Genomic DNA, 19,057 nt, shown 5'->3' on the forward strand with positions numbered 1-19,057 from the left:
TTCAAACCATGAGAACTATACTGCCCAATCATTTTGAAGCCTTTGGATGCATGACACTCACTCTATGGTTTCAAAAATCAAACACTTAATTTTAAATGAGTAAATGTTCATATTGTCTCACCAGTAGTGACGCTGGGTATAAGCTTTATTTTCATGTCTGTGTGACTTTAAGTAAACATCCTTTTTCAAATAGTAATGAAAGAATTATTAAATGATATGATGACTGACACTGTCAGTCAGTTGGTCTGTATCAAAAGAGTTGTAGAAACATTTAGGCTGAAAAGAAGCCTGAAGTTCATTGTGTCCAATTATTAACCTAGCATTGCTACTATGGATGCTTTTTTAAAGAACATTCTGATTGATCTGTGAGAAGTGATGTTATCCCTGAAGTCAATAAACTTGAAAGAAAGCAACTTGAAGTCAATAAACTTGAAAGAAACTTGTTTTAATAAGCTTGATAAATATTTAATTTTCCCCTCTAAAGCAAAATGCAATATTATTGCAATTTTTCCTAAAACAATTATTTATATGGAACAAAAAAAAACATTTGAGTCAGACTTTGGCTCACAGGATTTTCTGTGCATGTATGTGCATGATGTCAGCATACTACATTCTTTTTGTGATACAACACAGGGTAACTTTATAAAAAAATAGTAAATGAATATTCTTATTATAAGCTGAAGAAAAAGATAAAATGACCCTAAGACACTGTACACAAAATCCTGCTTCCAATCAAAACTTTATAGTAGACATTTTAAAAATACATATATATTTATTTATAGATATATAAAGGGTATTTCATATATTAGAATAATTTCAAAGAATCTGTATAATCTCTCCCCTCAAAATTTACCCAAAATTTTTCATATTGTGTTTTTTTTGTATGTGTATTAGAATACATTTTATACCACAAAATTAATTCAGTAAATTTTGCATAAACTTTTAAAATAATACACCTAATCTTATATTTACTGTTATTGTATATAAAGACCATGTTCTGTTTTTTAAGATAACCCAGCTGTAAAAGCTGATATTCTTTTGATGAAAAACAGTGATAAAACCCTGCGAATAGGAGCTACCTTTATTTTCTGAAAATGTCCCTTACATCTGCAAGCAGATGCTCATAAATGTTAAAATGAACAAGTTACAATAAATTTAAAGTAGATGATTTAGCTGAATAATCTACCTTAAATCCCTGTGTAAGTGCTCTCCTTCAGTGACATTTTGACCTTTCATAACTACAATTCAATCTTCTTTGAAAGAAGAATACAAATCCACTGGAGAGGATTAAATCACAGTGATCTGAGGACAATGGCACACCTGAGTGAGCAGTTTTGTATCAGCAATGATAAGAGAGACAGGGAGACTGAGAAGTGGCCAGAATCTGACTTTATTGTGGACTACATATGCTTATATAGTATTCTAGGAAGGCTAGTAATGTTTTCCTACAATGATTGGGTAAATCGTTACATCAACAAACTTATACATTTTGCAATATCCCTTGCTTGCAGAGCTTGATGTAATTTTGTTTTCTGGTAAGTATTGATTTAATCTTCAGCTTACTCTTGATTTAATCCTCAAAGTTCTGTTTGCTCTTGCCAAGGCATTCTGATTTGATAGTCTCTTATGCTAACCAGGTCCAAAGTCCATCATGTGTGTTCCAACAGTTTTGCATGTCTTTTCATGTGGCTTTAATGGCCTTAATTGTGTTCTTTTCCTAGTTAGGGAGAAGTGTGTTTGTGTACATGTTGTTGTGTTTAAGCCCAGCAGGAGCAAGGAAGGAGAGATTCTCCATGTTTCCTTTGAGTGGCCAGACCCGGTGGGACGGTCATTCCATGGCCGAGATGCCACCCCTCGGTTTTAGGGGAGGGGGATCAGAGGTGCTCTTCATAGGCAGGCCAGGATGTACAAGGGTACAAAGGTGCCTGCCCAGGGCTTTATCATCAGAGTGTTGGTGTTTGACATCAGTGTTCTCCATGCAAATCTTCACCTGCACTGATTTCATGCAAATCCTTGGAGTCCTGATTGCTGTCCACTGTAGACCATCTCCATCACTGCTAACTTGTAGTATAGGGTGCAAATTTATTTAGTAAAACTGGTGTTTTAGGAATGCTGTACTGGAATTCAGCACAACCCACATAATGATATTTTTTGTATAGTAGATTCATTTTAGCTGTTATTGAGATTTTTGAAAGACCTGGAATTTCTTGTTCATATTAATTTTTCCATCTTTTTAAGCTGGGATAGATTCCTATTATCATCTTACTAAAATAAATTGCAGTTTTTAGGATTTTGGTGTTCATTGGTATGGTTTTCTTTTAGTAACTAACACCATGAAAAGACAAAAGATAGTCAGGTTTGGGTCATTAAACAATTTCGGCATCATTTGTGCCTTCATTATGGTTGGTATAGTATATAGAAATTCATTTATTGAATTTCTTAAATGTCACTGTTGATTACTCAGTCACATGATTTCAAATGGAAAATTATATTTGAATCTCAAATATTATTGAAAACACCATACTGGTAGTTGGTACTAAAGGAAGATCTTTGGAAATATTAACAGTTGAAGATTTTGATTCTGACACGCAGTTGTCTCTTAGTGAGATCCTCTAAAAAGAACATTTATTTCACTAAAGAGTGAAATAAATGTTCTTCTTCAGAGTTCTTCAGTACTTTTTATCTTTCCCAAGTCCTTTCAACCACTGCATGATTTATCTATTGAGCTCATAAACAGACATAAATTTTACACTTTGACTGAAATTGATGTGACATACTAACACCTCCACTTGTTGCAAAGTCAGCATATCCTTCAGAGCAGCCTTTTTTATATTGCTCTCTCATTTTATTAGCAATTGAGATTAAAGGGGTTTTCTATTCAGTTGAAATAATGGCTTATTTTTATGTTGTTGTGAAATTTGAGAAAAACAGTACTTCCTAATCTAAAACATTATGAAGGACAAATTTCATTGTGCATTTGTGCATTTTGTGCATTTGATTTCTTTGTTGCATATATGGCAGCATATAAAAAAGCCCCTCAGACTCTTTATTATACATGAGAATTGCTGAATTAAGTTACCAAAAGATACAATATCTTAGCATTGTGTGTGTTTGCAAGCTCTGTTTGCATATGAACACTTCTGAAAACTCAATTTTATTCTAATCATAAAGAATTAAAAACATTTACTAGAAGATGGATCATCTGAAATATGGAGTCTTGTTGTTCTCAGAACATCAGTTATAAAAGATTGTAGATTGAAGGTTTTTAAGTGCAAAAAGTAATTTACTTCATTAAATGGGATATATGTGCAGGTGAAGCTGAATCCAATGAGTTGACTGTCAGTGAAAAACAGTTTGCTATTGCCTTGTACCTTCACCTCTCCTCTGACCTTTCTGGGCCAGCATAGCCATGGCCAGGCCTCTCTTCAGTAGGACATTATGCATCCTTCTTGGAAGGATTTTAAAACAGCATTTCCTTTGCAATTCACTCATAGGCTTGGCATTAGTGTCTTTTCAAAGGGTCTTTATTTTTCCTTTCAGTGTCCAAAGAATAGCGTGATGCTGAAGGAACTTTCGCAACGCAGAACACTATTTACTTTCAAACAAAATCATTACAAGTAGATGCAAAATAAAGTAGCAAATGTTTTGCAAATACTCTCACAGTATCAGTTGGAATATAAAAAATAAATGAAGCATGAGTCCTTGTAAATACATATTTAACTGTTTCCAGTCTATATCTCCAGTCATGCCTGTTGATGTGTTTTTCCAATCATTTGAAAGAAAAGAAATTTAGGACCATTTCGTTCAGGTAGTGAATAAATTTGACTTTGTTTCAATGCTAGACCGTGATATCAGCATGTGTGCACTTGCATAGCCTTCCTTGCATAGCTAAGAGTTTAAGTGCTTCAAAAAGAAAAAAAGCTAGACGATACAAACCTTTTTTGATATTTCCTATGATTTGCAGTAATCACCACATTTCAATCTATCTCTCTTTGATAATTCCAGGGTCTTAATATTTGTTGCCACTTTCAGTTTTCTAATGTCTATATGACCTCTGAAACAGTAAAATGTTTTTATACAGTCACCTTTATAGAGAACATGATAAAAAAGCTTTAATCTGTTAATTTTTCTATTGTACTGTATTAGCATGCTGTAGAAAAGGTGAATGAGTTTTGGTGAGTATCATTTCTCAAGTTTATTCAGCTTGCAACTGAACTTTGCTGGACTGTATTTCCAAATATTATCATATTAAGTTTGGTTCAAAATCTAATCAGCTGCTTGGAACCATGGCCAGAGGTTCCTCCTGTGTTTTTTTTTTTTTGTAAAATTAATATGCAGAGGAAGGAGGATGACTTTTAACAGATTTTAGCAAGAATCAGATGTAAAAAATATTCAATTTTTATTTTTTTCCTAATTTCCATTCATTCACTTAATTCTATTCTTAATTTCAACTCACAATATGCTCAAGAAAAGTGAGTGCAACCTATTTATTGGGATTGTCTTTTAATCTGCCAATATTGAAAGTATATAAAATAATCGGAGTATTCCTAATCTGTTTGCTTGTCTACATTATAGACATTTGGATGTGCTTTCTCCAGAACATGTACCTGATAGGAACAGCATAAAAAAAAATTTACATTCTCCCCTGGCTTGTGCTATTTGGAAAAAAATCAAAACCAAAAACTCATAAACAGCAAACCAAAACAACATTGCATCTGTCAAACACTTCTTAAAATAATTTTTTTATGATTTTTTTTTTTAATTAGCAGATTTTAATTGTATCCTGGTTACTCTATGAAGGCTACAGTTAAGCTTTGCTATATAGTAACAGACACAGGATTTCCATGTAGCAATTTGCTGGGGTTTTTAGTTTTATTCAGTTAACCTCTACATACAAACAATATTCAGAGAGACTTTTTTTCAGCAAAATAACCAATACTGTTAAATCCCCATCATAACCCAACCTGTCCTCCTTCCTTTTTTCTTCTGGGTGTGAAAATGGAAAATCAAGATGTTGAATGGAATTTTAAGACTAAGTCCAGTCTATCTAATAAGTCAAATAGATAGTTAATGCTCATGAAGACTCCCCTATGTGCTTCTGTGAAATTTCAGTTTTTAATTGCTATCACTGAAATAAGCACATGAATTTTAGTAATTTGTTCATTTATTTTTGTGAATTTATACTATGCCTACAAAAAAATTATATGTACATATGGGTATGTTTATATGGAATAGCTTCCAGAATGAATTCCAGACTGAAAGCTGTGAGATTTCCTTTACTTGTCTACACAGTAGTTTTGTGTTATGTTCCTCAGAAAGTGTGTTTTCTTTGGGAAAAAAAAACCCAAAAACATCCTGTTGTTAAGCCTTGACCATGTTGACATCTTTGGAAAGAGAAGGAAAGTTTGTCTTGCTTAATCCCACCTGTCCCTAGGACACCACCCCAGAACTCTTGGGTGACCAATGGGACAAGAGCCAACAAGGATGGAGGCACAACAAAAAAACATGAAACATACAAGATATAGATAAAAAAAAGGAAATTTTCTCTAGATGGAAAGAGTGTCCATGCAATAAAGTCTCAAAGTTAATCAAAGAGAGAAAAATTGAGATATTGAGAAATCGTGCAAGAGATGCTGGACTGAGTCCAACACTGGAAGGCAGAATTTGTCCCACAGGGGCAGAATATAGGAGAGGAGAGTAAGGCCTAAAGATGTTTTCTCTTTTTTTTTTTTTTTTTTTTTTTCCTTCAGAAGAACATTTTTGGAGCAATACTCATCCTTCTTGCTTCTTTGCTGAAATATAATAAGGGAAAATTATTTGGATGTCCACACTGTACTAATATGGGGACATTCAGTTGCTTCCAAAGCTAACATTTTCTGTTTGAGCACTTACTACTTCTACAACTGGCATTAGAAAAGTACTGAGTTGAAGCTCCAGCAAATCCACACGTGATTGTAATCTTTCATTTTCTATTATGAATCTGTACTTATCACTCCTGGTCTTTAAAGTGGAGGCACACCCACTGTAGGGTACTGAAGGGGATACTCAGGAAAATAAGGTCTTCCCATCTAACATTAATTTTATTTTGCAAAATTCTCGGCTGCCATAGGCTTGAGATTTTGGTGAGGGTTTATTTTAGGAGTATGAGAAAAAACAGTGCTTATATGGGTATATGTGCTTGAGAAGACTACACCCGCAATATATGTTGGGTTAAAGCATCTTGAAATAGTGTGGCGTTGTTTTTCTGTAATATTTCTGTAATAAACTGTTAGGATTGGGATAAAAAAGTATAGATTAAGCTAAATGAAGAAGTTCTATTGTCTAATGTTTATTCTTTATTCACATTTTTGCTTCAAAATACTATAATTATTTAATGGAAATTCATTTACTATGTGTTAAATTAATTTGCTATGATGCCAGCTCCTAATTAGAATGCCATGTGCCACTAATTTAAAAGGTTCAAAGTCCAATATATTGTGTCATCTGAGTTTATAATCTGAATAATATATTGTTTGTATGGCATGGCACATTTTCCATAAAACCATGCTAACTACTGGTAATTATATTTTTGTCTTTTAACCCTTTAGAAATAGTGGTTTTATGTTGGTGGTTCCATCAATTTGCTAAGGATCAGTGTTGGTTTTACAATCCTGTTAGAAATGATTTGCTAGTAGCTGCTCATTGATTTTCTTTCTAGATAGCTACCATGTCTTTCTTGTCAGGACTTAAGATAATTTTAAGTACAGATGTTGAAGGATACGCCCTTATAAAGGAAGATAAAGCAAATAAAATATTTTCCTAGTTGGAGGGGATCAATTTGATACACAGGTATTTTTTTAATTCCTTGGTTCTTCTCTCCAGTTTTTGAGACAGTTAATAGATGTGACCTTGCTCAGTCGTGTGAGATCTCCCTTGTTCTGCAGAAGTTCTTGAAGATAATTGCTAATAGTTCATTGACTGCTTCAGTTTCAGTACTGAATTTAATTGGGCCCTTGAATGAGTCTGCATTTTCTAAACGGTCCTTAAGCTGTTCTCTTCCTATCCTGCCCTTCTTTTAATTTTATTTAAACATTTTTATCTAGATAAGAGAAAGTGTTCTTCATTCTCCTTTCCTGCAAGCTATTTTTCTTTCTCTTAATTTTAAGGACAGTTTAATTCTACAAGTTTTGTCACTGCCTTCTGCCTCATTCTGGGGTTTGCCTTTTTACAATATTCACCCTTACCCTATTCTGATAATTTCTGAGGCAGCTGCACTTTATTTTTTTCTGTGCTTCCCATTTTCCATAATATTCCAAGTTTATTTCCACAGAATAACTCCATGCTAACTTTTTGTTCAGGGTGCTGCTCGGTCCTTTGTGCTGACAGGTCCTGCTCTTTCTAGTAGTAAAGCAAGATGAACACTATAATTTTAACAATATCATGTTTCTTAACACAAAACATTAGAATACAAATCTACAGTGAGACCAAAAGCATATTGGTACTTGACAATAATAGGTGTTTAAGGAGGAAATGGTGAATTATATGGTGATAAATTAAGAAACAGAATATTTTCTGTTTCCAGTGATGCATGCCTTAAATAATTTTTCTCTCAATAAGATTTTCTTCCATGTATTTGTCCAACAACTTTTTGAACACATGTATTTCACAACCCAGAAAAAGAGATTTTCAGCCTATTTAACTGGTTCTCATTTCCTCAGTAACTTTGATCTCTTGTTTTCCTCCCCTAGTTCTAATCGTACCTTTTTTAAATGAAAGAACAATACTATATGCAAAATTCAACATAGAAATAAAATTTGTGAATGTTTTTGTGTGAGGACAGAATGATATTCTCTATTTTTTTCACTGTTCCTTTCCTAATAATTCTTAACAATTTCAATAGCTTACAGTTTCATAGAATTATTTAGTATGCCAGAGCCTCTGTTGCTGGAGTCCCAGTCCTAGTCAAATCAGAACCTACCACTGTGCTTACAAACTCATAATAATGATTTTTTCCCCATATTTTTCTTTCTACAAATTTTGGTAATGAATTTAACATGCTTGGTTAGTAGGTATCATACATTTTTTTTGCAACAAGTAACAAAAAGCTTTTTCCTCATTCCTCTTCATATTTGATCTGCATTAACCCCTGAACATGTAAAATTGATTGTAAACAAACCAACATTTTATTTTTCTGCTTTTGGTAATAACATCCATAATATTTAAGTACACAGTATATATTAAACTTAAAGCACATATTATAAAATTTGTTTTCTGCTTTATTGTTTTCAAGGATTGTTTAAGATATGATGCAATACAGTGTTATTATTACCAGCAAGCCATCATATGCTATGATAGTGAGCTGTTGGTTTAAATTACTTCCTAGAAAAATTGGGTTTTTTTCATCAATCTGATTCTAAAGACATGTTTGGGTTTTTCTTTAAGTATTGGTACAGAATGCAATAAGGTGGAAGCAGCAAAAATTAATCTACTGGATATGATCTGTGGTCTTTTTGATAACAGCAAGGACAAAACATTTCAGAGAAAGTGTGAGAGCCTCTTAAAATGCAGCAGGGAACTATATGATCTGTGAAGGCCTTCTCTTTTTGTATTTGGAGACTGATAATAAATTGTACTGTTAAATTTCTTTGAAGAAATTTACTGGAATAATGATAAAATTGTGATCATTTATAAAATTGTCATGTAAGTCCATCCTCTTTTTAGTGGTAGGCAAACCTCATTTTAGCTTTAATAGCCACTTTTACAGTCCAATTATGTACTATCTGAAATATTTTTTTGTATTAGTTTTGATTTACCATTCTCTTTTTTAGTAGTAGTTCCTATGTTCCATTGCAGGAATCATGTATATAATATTCCTTTTCTCATGTCCTCTTCTGCAATCCTGAGCATCTTTCTGTCCTTTCTTATTTTATAAGGGTTTGCTTGCATAACAGTATCTCCTTTGTGTTTTTAAACTACATTAGGTATTATGACTGTTAGCACAGGGAGGCATGAGGAATAAGAGGAAATAAAATAAATCATCACTTTTCTCATATATGGAACATGAATTTCTGTGACCTCTTGGAGTTTAAATGTTAAACTCTCTTTTCTTTTTTTGGGGAGGGGTAAATGTATACCTGCACCAGTTCACAGCTTCCTTTAATCTATCTTGACTATAAATAAGATGATAATTATGAAATATTGTAAAATAATTAGGTTTTAAAGCTATTGACTTAAATTTTCTGATAAAAACCTGAAGTTTATTTTATATCTCAAAAACTGATTTTTGCTCAAGTCACATGTGTTAAAAACACGTATTTATTTTAAATTGTATTTATGCATTTGAATTATTAATGTGTGAGATTATTATTTATACTCTTTGGATTGTATCCAGATTCAGATTTAATGATTAGATGATTCACTAATTGTCTCAGCTAGACTATTCAATAGTGTGAATGAAAATACAGCAACAGTAAGAATTTAATTTAAACTGTGTATTTATAATCTAGTAAAAAGAGAGGAAAAACAATTAATTACTCTTTCCATGAATATTAGTTCAAAATCTAAGCCATGTATTATTTTATTAAACATTTCAGATACCATAATCAAAGTTGTTACATCAAAAAATACTTGAATTGCAATGCGACACCTCTCAAATAGCAGTCATGATACATATTTAAATGCTTAATATCACTTTTGAATCACCACATTTCTTCATTTGAAAGAAAGCAGAGCAACAGAAATGTCTTTCAATTAAATTCAGAGAGATATGACCTTACAGTCAGAAATCTAATGTTGTCATTCTTCTAACATGAAAGAAAGAATATTCTCTGAAACTGAGTAAATATTTCTAGTTTACAAACAAGATGAAAAGTCTGTTTCCCAAGGCTATTGAAAGAGGGTCCATGAAAGCCAAGAACAATTGCATAAGATCAATATTAATATTTTGATAACCAGAGGGAGCTGATGTTTAAATTTAGGCTTGAGAGTTTATGTACAAACTTCATGAAGTTCACAGAGCTCTAAGAACTCAGATCAAAAGAAGTTCAACACTGAATGAGTACACAGAATCATCCTAAAAGAACAGGCCTTTAATTGCCATGCTAAATAAATTAGCATAGATTTTATTTTCATGTTTGTTATTTTAAAAACATTTTCTATCCCATAGGATTTTCTAAGAGCTCAACATAACTTTAATGGAATTGGTCTGAAATGTTCTCTTTTTTAGCAAACTGATACAGGACATTTCTTAATTTATGAAACACAATAATCCATACATGTGTTGGAGCAATCCACACAATGCATCTCAGCTGCATTTAGACATTTTACAAAATTGTTCAATGACTAAATCAGTACAAGTCAAACAGGTAAAAAATCTGTACAAAATCCCAGAGGACAGAAAAATTTTGGAAATTATTACACACCTACTACTGTAGATCTAAAGAAAGAGTATTCTTTATGTATAAATGCAAAACCATTAGTTTGGACTTCTGCATCTTCCCTTAGTTTTGGATTAATGTAATGAATATGTAATGAAATGTAACTTTTGACTAAAGAGAATCAGAGAATTATTTAATATAATCAGCCCAACCATTAACCCAGTTCCCCAACTAAATGAGATCCCTCAGTGCCACATCTACATATTGTTTAAATACTACTGGGATGGTGACTCAGCCACTTCCCTGAGCAGCCTGGTCCAATGCTTGACAACCCTTTCTGTGAACACCTTAGAGCACCTTCCAGTACCAAATGGGAGCCTTCAAGAGAGCTGCAGAGGGACTTTTCATAACAGCATCTAATGACAGGGCAAGGGGGAATGGTTTTAAACTGAAGGAGGGTGTGGGATTCACATTCTCTGAACCAGGGAGAAGCAGTGAGAAAAGCAGAGAAAAGAATGACCAAAACAATTCTTATCTCATTTGCTGCGCCTGTGTTGTGCCAAAGTGGAATGCGTTGTGGAAGATTGTTTACCTGAAGGGAATTGGTAATTGGGTTCTAGTGTGTTTTGATTCACTGACCAATTGAATTCATGTGTATGTGTATCAGGATGGTCAGCTGACAGTCATGGGATTCTGTTGGGCGCTTGGCAGATTCAGTTTAGATGTAATGTAACAGTGTAATATAGTATAGCATAATATAGTATAATAAAGTAATTAATTAGCCTTCTGATATCCATGGAGTCCTACTCATCATTCATTCCTTGGTCGGGGGCTCCCTGTTTCCAATAGGAGTGCAGTTCTAGATTAGATTTTAGGAAGAAACTATTTATTGTGAGGGTGCTGAGGCACTGGAACAGGTTGCCAAGAAAAGGCGTGGATACCTCATCCCTGGGAATATTAAAGGCCAGGCCAGTTCTGAGGAACGTGGGCCTAGTGGAAGGTATTCCTGTCCATGACAAAGGGGTTAGAAGTAGCAGATCTTTAAGGCCCCTTCAAATCCAAATTCTATGATCCTATGATGACTCTATGAATTACAATGAGTGTTGTCTCTCAGCCTGAATAACTTTTGACTAGAGTAGATTTCTTGTTAGGGATACATACAGTCTTCAATTTCAGGTTTGTGAAGAAATGGATTCCTACACCTGGATGGAATTTTTCAAGCTATTTATTGTCAAAATGCAAATAAGACATCCTCAGAAGTGTTTTATAAATCAGCCATATTTTCTGTATTGTTTTTATGTTGAACAAACACGCACAGACCCTGGATGTTTAGATATAAATAAAGTTAATGTAATTATTTTTGACATTTTTTGAGTTATTTGGCTTTTAAATATAAAATGAATTGATTAAAAAATCAATTCATTTTGTGTTTTACAGAACCTGAAATTTATCAGTCAGTTGTTTTTTATAAGACATATTTTATTAAAACTATTTTTCCGAGGAATGAAACATATTTTAAATGTTTTATCTGAAATTAGTGTTAATATTTTTAATTTGTGTATGGTTTTTGTGCTTGAAAATAAGATATTTACAAATTTGAATTGTATACCACTATATGCCCATATGGACATTCCTGGATGAAGGAAGAATATTAAGAATAAAAAGGAGGAAGAACATTAAGATTAAAAAAGGATTTGGTTTGTCTCCTAAGTTTGGCAAAGAGTTTATGATCATTCTCACATGCTCAATAAGATACAGCTTGCTTTCAATGGGGGAGATGAACTTCTAAAATATCATTAAAATATGTATTCCAATTTTCTGTGGCTCCCCACATTTTCATGAAGTATGTAAAGATGTGCGTAGCTGAAAAGATAGGTTTTCAGTGCTATTCTGTGGAAGTTAAAGTCAATATCTCACTAGGAGCAAACAAATAGGAGCTATATTAAAGCATTTGTAGGTATAATTTTGAATCATTATTTATAAATATTCTTTATAAAATTTCCATCACAATGTTTTATCTGTGTTTTGTATTTGTGTACTGGACATTTTGGAAAATGATTTTATTAATTTATACATTCTAACTTTCTGCTGAGACAAATTATTTAAATGAAATAATAATGGGTGCATCAGGCACAGCATCACTAGCAGGTCTAAGAAACTATCACATTGTGAAATATGTGCCATACCTTTCTCAACATGTCTGTCAACAATGACTGCTTTAATGGTGTAAACATAGTGGATTGATTTCACATGTCATAATTTTGTATCCTGTATCTTAAAATTTCTGTTCTGAGTCAAGGTATACACTTCTTCCAGGATTTAACAGAATTTGATTTAACAATATTTGACAGCAAACATTTTTAAATTGTGTTAAATTATGTTAATATTTAATTCAGTGAGTTGAATTTTCTTGTTGAATATTTCTGATTTCATACCTTAGACTGAACTGTAAAATATTTAAATACCCAGAACTTTATCTGTACTTCCATTTGAATCAGATTTACATAATTTCATTACATGTGCAGCAATACAGTTTATAGAATCAGAAGTGCTTTGTTGTTATTTTTTTTCTGATCAAAGGAATGTAATTTAAAAAAATTGCTTTCAATTTAATAGCAAAGAAATGGAGCCTTCATTTTTTGATGAGCAGCCATGTGTGTAGTATTTTGTAAGATGATTCTGTCACAGGCAATTAATACTTATGTTTTCTACTACTTATGGTATTCATAAATTTCATAAGACTTGAATTTTTATAGCCTTATCTGGTTTATGTAGATTTGAGATCTACAAATTAAATAATTTAAGAAACAGAGCTCCTAGAGAATATCTTGAAGTATTATCCAAAATGTTAATTTATTTTCAGCATAGCTGAATGTGGCTGGGAAAAATGTGGCTCTAATTTGAAATTTGTGATTAAGAAATAATTCCTCAATTTTGTTTTTATTATACTTCAGCTATTTTAAACTGAAATCTATTGACTCTATTAGGAAATTTTATACTTTTAATCATATTGTTAGTAGACTTATAAATGGAATTGCAGAGGTGAGAGTTAAGAGAATCTTTAGTATGAGTACAACTTTGTGAGAAAAATTATCTACATTTACTATGTCTCCATGGGTAGGATGGAGACTGTGGCTTTATAATTTTACATTCAAATATGAGGTAATTTGGTACAGTCATGCAGTTAAATATAAGTATTTTGTTATTTTCAGCAATGCAGCAATGCAGGTATGGAAGCTATTAGCTTGTGAAAGAACTTTAGATCCTAAGTCATCTTTGAGGCAGTTGCACAGCATTTACCTCTAGTTCATTTTCAGCTGTAAACATTAATTTAATCTATAATACCAAATATTTTGAAAATATTTCTGATACTGACATATGAATTGATTGAAAATGTATGTTCCTTATTATTGCATTTGAATTTTTCAATATTCAGAAATAGAGAAAGGAGGTTGTGGAGATCCTGGAATTCCATCATATGGGAAAAGGACCGGCAGCAGTTTTCTGCATGGAGACACACTTACCTTTGAATGTCAAGCAGCTTTTGAACTGGTGGGAGAGAGAACGATTACATGTCAACAAAATAACCAGTGGTCTGGCAACAAACCCAGCTGTGTTTGTAAGAATTATTATATTTTTTTCTGTGTTATTTTTCTGACCTTAACCTCTTGCATTTCTTAACCTTTGTGACTAATCAACAGGAAAATACTTCAAAGTATTGAAGTATTGAAGACTTTTTCCATCATGGTTTGTTTTTTTTTTCAGTTGTCTTAGTGGCTCATTTATGGGGAATGTCATGCAGGACTGTTTTTAGAATGATCTTTACACTCATTTTTTATGTAATTGAACCACTTAATACTCATCATGTAAGTGTTTGTTGAATTAGATTCTAAATGAGGAATTCCTAATAGCAGAAAAGCATTCAAAAGGACTCTGTGGCATGTACAGGTTTCATTCAGGCAGTGCAAAGCAGCCTGCAAACCCGCATAAGAAAAGATTGGCTTTCTTTTTTTTTAATGTGATATATCACAAAGGTGTGAATATGAATATAAAGAAGTTAAGAATATCAAACATAGGAAAAGTTTAGGAAAGGTCATTAGTTGTGATTTTTGTTTTAAAAGATAAAATATATTTGTTGTTAAAAGAGGGTTGTTGGGTTAGGATTTTTTGTGTTTGCTTGGGGGTTTTTTTGGTTTTTTTTTGTTTGTTTGGGTGGGTTTTTTTTTGGGGGGGGTACAGTTTAGTTGGGTTGGGTTGGATTTTTTCCTTTTCTTTTTTCTTCCTTCTTGTAAGATAGATTAAATCTTTCAAGTACACAGGTATATTAGGCACTCCAGTTGTGCAGATTGTGTTAAATTTTCCTATAAAGAGTCATACAAATCAGTACTGGATTTGACAACCATCACAACCTTTGTGAGGTTTGGACATGTATGTACTTTGAACCTATTCTGTTTGGACATGTATGTACTTTGAAGCTGTGTTGGTACAGGACTTAACAAACTGAGCAAGATTGCTCTGGACCAGAATAATCCTCAGTGGGCCTTGCAATGCTGAATTGTGTCTTAGCATGTAAAGCCTAGGCACAGAGACAGTTCAGCTGCAGTTCCCTTGGAAGACAGAAGTTGTGTTTCTTCATGGTGCTGTATTGCATTGGATTGCTATATCAGTTTTTGTTGACCATGTAAATTATTTTACTGTGCTTCCAGTGTTACATATGCGCATGCCCCATGAAAAAGCATTGAATATAACATCTATTTACATACACTGAGTTCAGTTTGACACATTTGAAGAGCTGAATAATGGTTGTCCTTTGTGTTAACTAATATTCAGTGAGTCTTACCCTTTCTGAATATACTGTATTTCTGCCTAAAGTACCAGTCACAAGGTATTGGTCAAAACTCTGAAACCGGTTAGGCAATATCTTGATGAAAATTGGCTCAAAATAGTAACAAAGGATTATAGCTATGAATAATTTTTGGTTTTTTTCTACACCACCAAAGGAAAACTAGGGTAAAATAAGTTCAGACCATATACTCTTAAGATTTCTTGATTCAGTCACATCTAAATTTCCACTGTTATTTGCATCAGAATGAACTTTGTATACTACAGACAAAACTGGCCCTTGCACTTGATTAGTTTGATTGTTAAATAGTTTAATGCATATTTGGAAAAAAAAATCATTCAAATTTGGACATCATATTTTGATTTTAGAACAAACCTGCCAATTTTTTTCAAATTCTGATGCATCAAGCATTACTTTTACTTTCTTGGTATTCACTACATGCAAATCTCTTGGAGGCCCTGCTTCAGTCACTCGGGTTCACTTGGGAGACAAAACATTGGAGAACTGTTCTGAAGGCGTTAAACATTTTCTGATTGTATGTATAGTAGTTTTGGCATCCAGGCTTCAAACTCATCCTTTTCCACAAGAATAATAATAATTAAAAAAAAATAGAAAGACAAACATTTGTAAAGTTGTGGATAGCATTTTGAGAATCTTTTTGTTCTTTCCTTTAGTCTCATGTTTCTTCAACTTCACCGCACCATCTGGAATTATTCTTTCTCCAAATTATCCTGAGGAATATGGGAACAATATGAACTGTGTTTGGTTAATTATCTCAGAGCCAGGAAGCAGAATCCATCTGATTTTCAACGACTTTGATGTAGAACCTCAATTTGACTACCTTACAATCAAAGATGATGGGATTTCAGATTTACCACCTCTTGGCACATTTTCTGGCAATGAGGTCCCTTCTCAATTGGCTAGTAGTGGGCACATAGTAAGACTTGAATTTCAGTCAGATCACTCTACCACGGGAAGAGGATTTAATATCACTTACACAAGTAAGAACTGCTTTTTATTTTACACTTAGTTTTATGCTTTCTTTATAGTAATTAAAACATATATATTGATATTGATATTTATATTTATATTTATATATTTTTATTTATTTATTTCAGAAGTAAATTGTAATGATTGTATAATTGCACTATTTTCAGATATCTTCCTTGTATTCCTTAGCTTATCTGAATCTTTATCATTGATTTATTTTAATTGTTACAGTGCTGAGGAATTCCCTTCATTATTTATTATTTGTCTTTTTTATTCATACTGTGTAAATGCAGATCCCATACCTAAAGTCCAGGTCTTTCACATCAAAGTATCCAGTGCATGTAATTTAATATACTTCTCAGTGGAACCATCAGGAATAAGTTCATAAAAGTATTAATCTTCGATCCCAAATAGTAATCAGAAAAGCATAATAGTAATCATCAATACAAATAAATAGTTGAGGGATGGTGTTTTGCTTTTGTATGTTTTTTTCTAGATGACTGGGGTGGAATCCAAGAATACAAACCCCTAAGAATAGAATGTTCTTTTTTGCATTACCCATAGCAATTACACTCTGTGTTTTTTCTAGTTTCTAGAACACAGCTGAACTGATGCAGAAGCCTTTCCTATAAGAGTACACGAATTTAGAATCATTCTTCTACCTGGCTCCTGTCCCTTTACAAATTTTAAGAATGTGCTACCTTTGAGAAGGCAATTCTCAAATGTACAAAGTTTAATTGTAACTGGACAACCAGTCCAAAAGCTGTTAAATGTGGGCCTGCTGGTCATGTACATATAGAGAGCTGCTGAGAAAATAAATGTCTCTTGTTTGGGCAACCAGGCTAAGAAATATCTGGCTACAGATGGCCCTCTGTTTTGTTTATATAAGAAGATATTACTAAACAATACCCTCAATAGAAAACCAGTAACAGTATTGTCTTCTAGAAAACATTTTTACATTTGCCATAGATTGCTAACTCTCCTAAAAGTTTTATGAGTCATTCAAAGACACTACTTATACAGAAGTTATCATTTTACCTGAAGAAATTATCTTCTAAGATTATAGAAGTTAATCGACAATAAAGTTGTCTTTGAGACCTTTTGAACTGTTTCTGTGTTGTGCCAATTAAAATAATAGTTTTTGTGGCCAAGGTGTTTTCTTGCATTGTTTGGAAAGATTCCCCACATAAGGCTGGAATTCATTGATTTCAATCTTTTTTAAGTCTTAGATGCTTAAATTGCTCTTTTGCTTTTATAGGAGGGGATAATTTTTTCCTTAGAAAAATGGCATGAAGAAAAAAGGGGAAGCCTTTTCTCTTGTTTTATCACTTAGTACCTGTGAGAGGAGGCCAATATTCACTTTGCTACAACCTCCTTCCAGGTAGCTGTAGGGAGCAATGGGGGCTCTCCTCAACCTCCCTTTCTTTGGATTAGACAATCCCAATTCTCTTATGTTAGAGGCAAAACAGCTGGATTTTGTCCAGAGGAAAATTTAGACAAACTATTCTTGTGTATCTAAGCCACATATACCTAAAAACTTCTGAATTCCAACTATGTTGCATGTCATTGGATTTGAAGCTGACTTTTTATTGAGAAATTTTCTATACTTTGAAGTATATATTACTATTATATATGTTACATATACTGTATTACAACTGCAATATTATTCTCCTCCTCCTCCAAAAAACAAGACACAAAGTTTAAATGGATGAGTTTTATTATTGCTACTACTGTGGGTTTTATTACCAACATTATTACTTTGTTTTCATCAGCCTTTGGTCAGAATGAGTGTCACGATCCAGGCATTCCTATAAATGGGAGGCGTTTTGGAGACAGATTCCTTCTGGGAAGTTCCGTTTCCTTTCACTGTGATGATGGCTTTGTGAAGACTCAAGGCTCTGAATCCATAACCTGTATTATGCAAGATGGAAATGTAGTATGGAGCTCCACTGTCCCACGTTGTGAAGGTAAGGGCACAACCTTTACTTTGCACCTACAGCTTGAATAATGACACTATTTAAATTTAGCTTACTTTTTACATTTTGCACATAAATAAGACTGCTTTACCTGAAGTTATTAATTCATCTTAACACTCTTCCAGGCAAGTGAGAGCACAGTAATAGAAACAAGATAGCTTGCTTTTATATTCTTGGAATAAATTAGCATTCTAAAAATCTGGTTGCTATTGTTTCCAAGTCCTGATTGTCACCATCATTACTCAGTTGTGAATTATAACTGCTATAACAGTTTTGGCTGTACATACTGAAGAACAATTATCTAACACATAGGAAGTAAATAAAGCTTCTATTTAGAAGTCCTTTTTGAAAATTTTCCCCTTTAACTTTCTCAAAATGAAAGTATACCTGAATTTCTGTGTGTAATAATATAACCTGCAGTACACTAATTTCTGAGAAATATAGTGAAAACCAGAGCTATGTTTAATATCCATGATAGTCCCAAAATATTTACATATTTATTTTCTTTCCTTTCTTAGGTGAATAAATAGACTAAGATGATATCTACTAAGGTTTAAAACTCTCCTTAGAATGAAATACAGTAAGAGGAATTGCTTGATGCTTAACTGATAGGTCTAAATTCAAGGCAGATGAGTGCATTTAATAAATTACTAAAGTATGTTTTTTTTAAAACTCATGTTCAAAGTGTATACATTTTATTAAACAATAGATACATAGATACATAGACTCCAGTTTAAAAGGATTTTTTGGGACAACTAATCCAAACCTTCTAAATGTCACATTTCCATTAATTTCAGTGTCATTGCAATTACTTAAGGATCTGGATCATATCACTTGTTATTTCAGCCATTTGAGAACTCAGTTTTCATAAGACTGTGCATTTCAAAGAAAAT

The 19,057-nt window shown here is 32.9% G+C and overlaps 1 protein-coding gene across 2 annotated transcripts in view; it reads left to right on the top strand.

The window, feature by feature from the left end:
• Positions 1 to 19,057, top strand: part of CSMD1 (CUB and Sushi multiple domains 1) — a 1,075,408-nt gene that overhangs the window by 805,810 nt on the left and 250,541 nt on the right. For both annotated transcript variants that reach the window (XM_054629077.2, XM_077174973.1), the window contains exons 13-15: positions 13,792 to 13,974; positions 15,873 to 16,199; positions 17,961 to 18,155. In XM_054629077.2, coding sequence (XP_054485052.2) covers positions 13,792 to 13,974; positions 15,873 to 16,199; positions 17,961 to 18,155 — 705 coding nt within the window. The remainder of the gene's footprint in view (positions 1 to 13,791; positions 13,975 to 15,872; positions 16,200 to 17,960; positions 18,156 to 19,057) is intronic.

The sequence above is a fragment of the Agelaius phoeniceus genome, chromosome 3 (assembly GCF_051311805.1).
Source record: "Agelaius phoeniceus isolate bAgePho1 chromosome 3, bAgePho1.hap1, whole genome shotgun sequence".
NCBI classification, from domain to species: Eukaryota; Metazoa; Chordata; class Aves; order Passeriformes; family Icteridae; genus Agelaius; species Agelaius phoeniceus.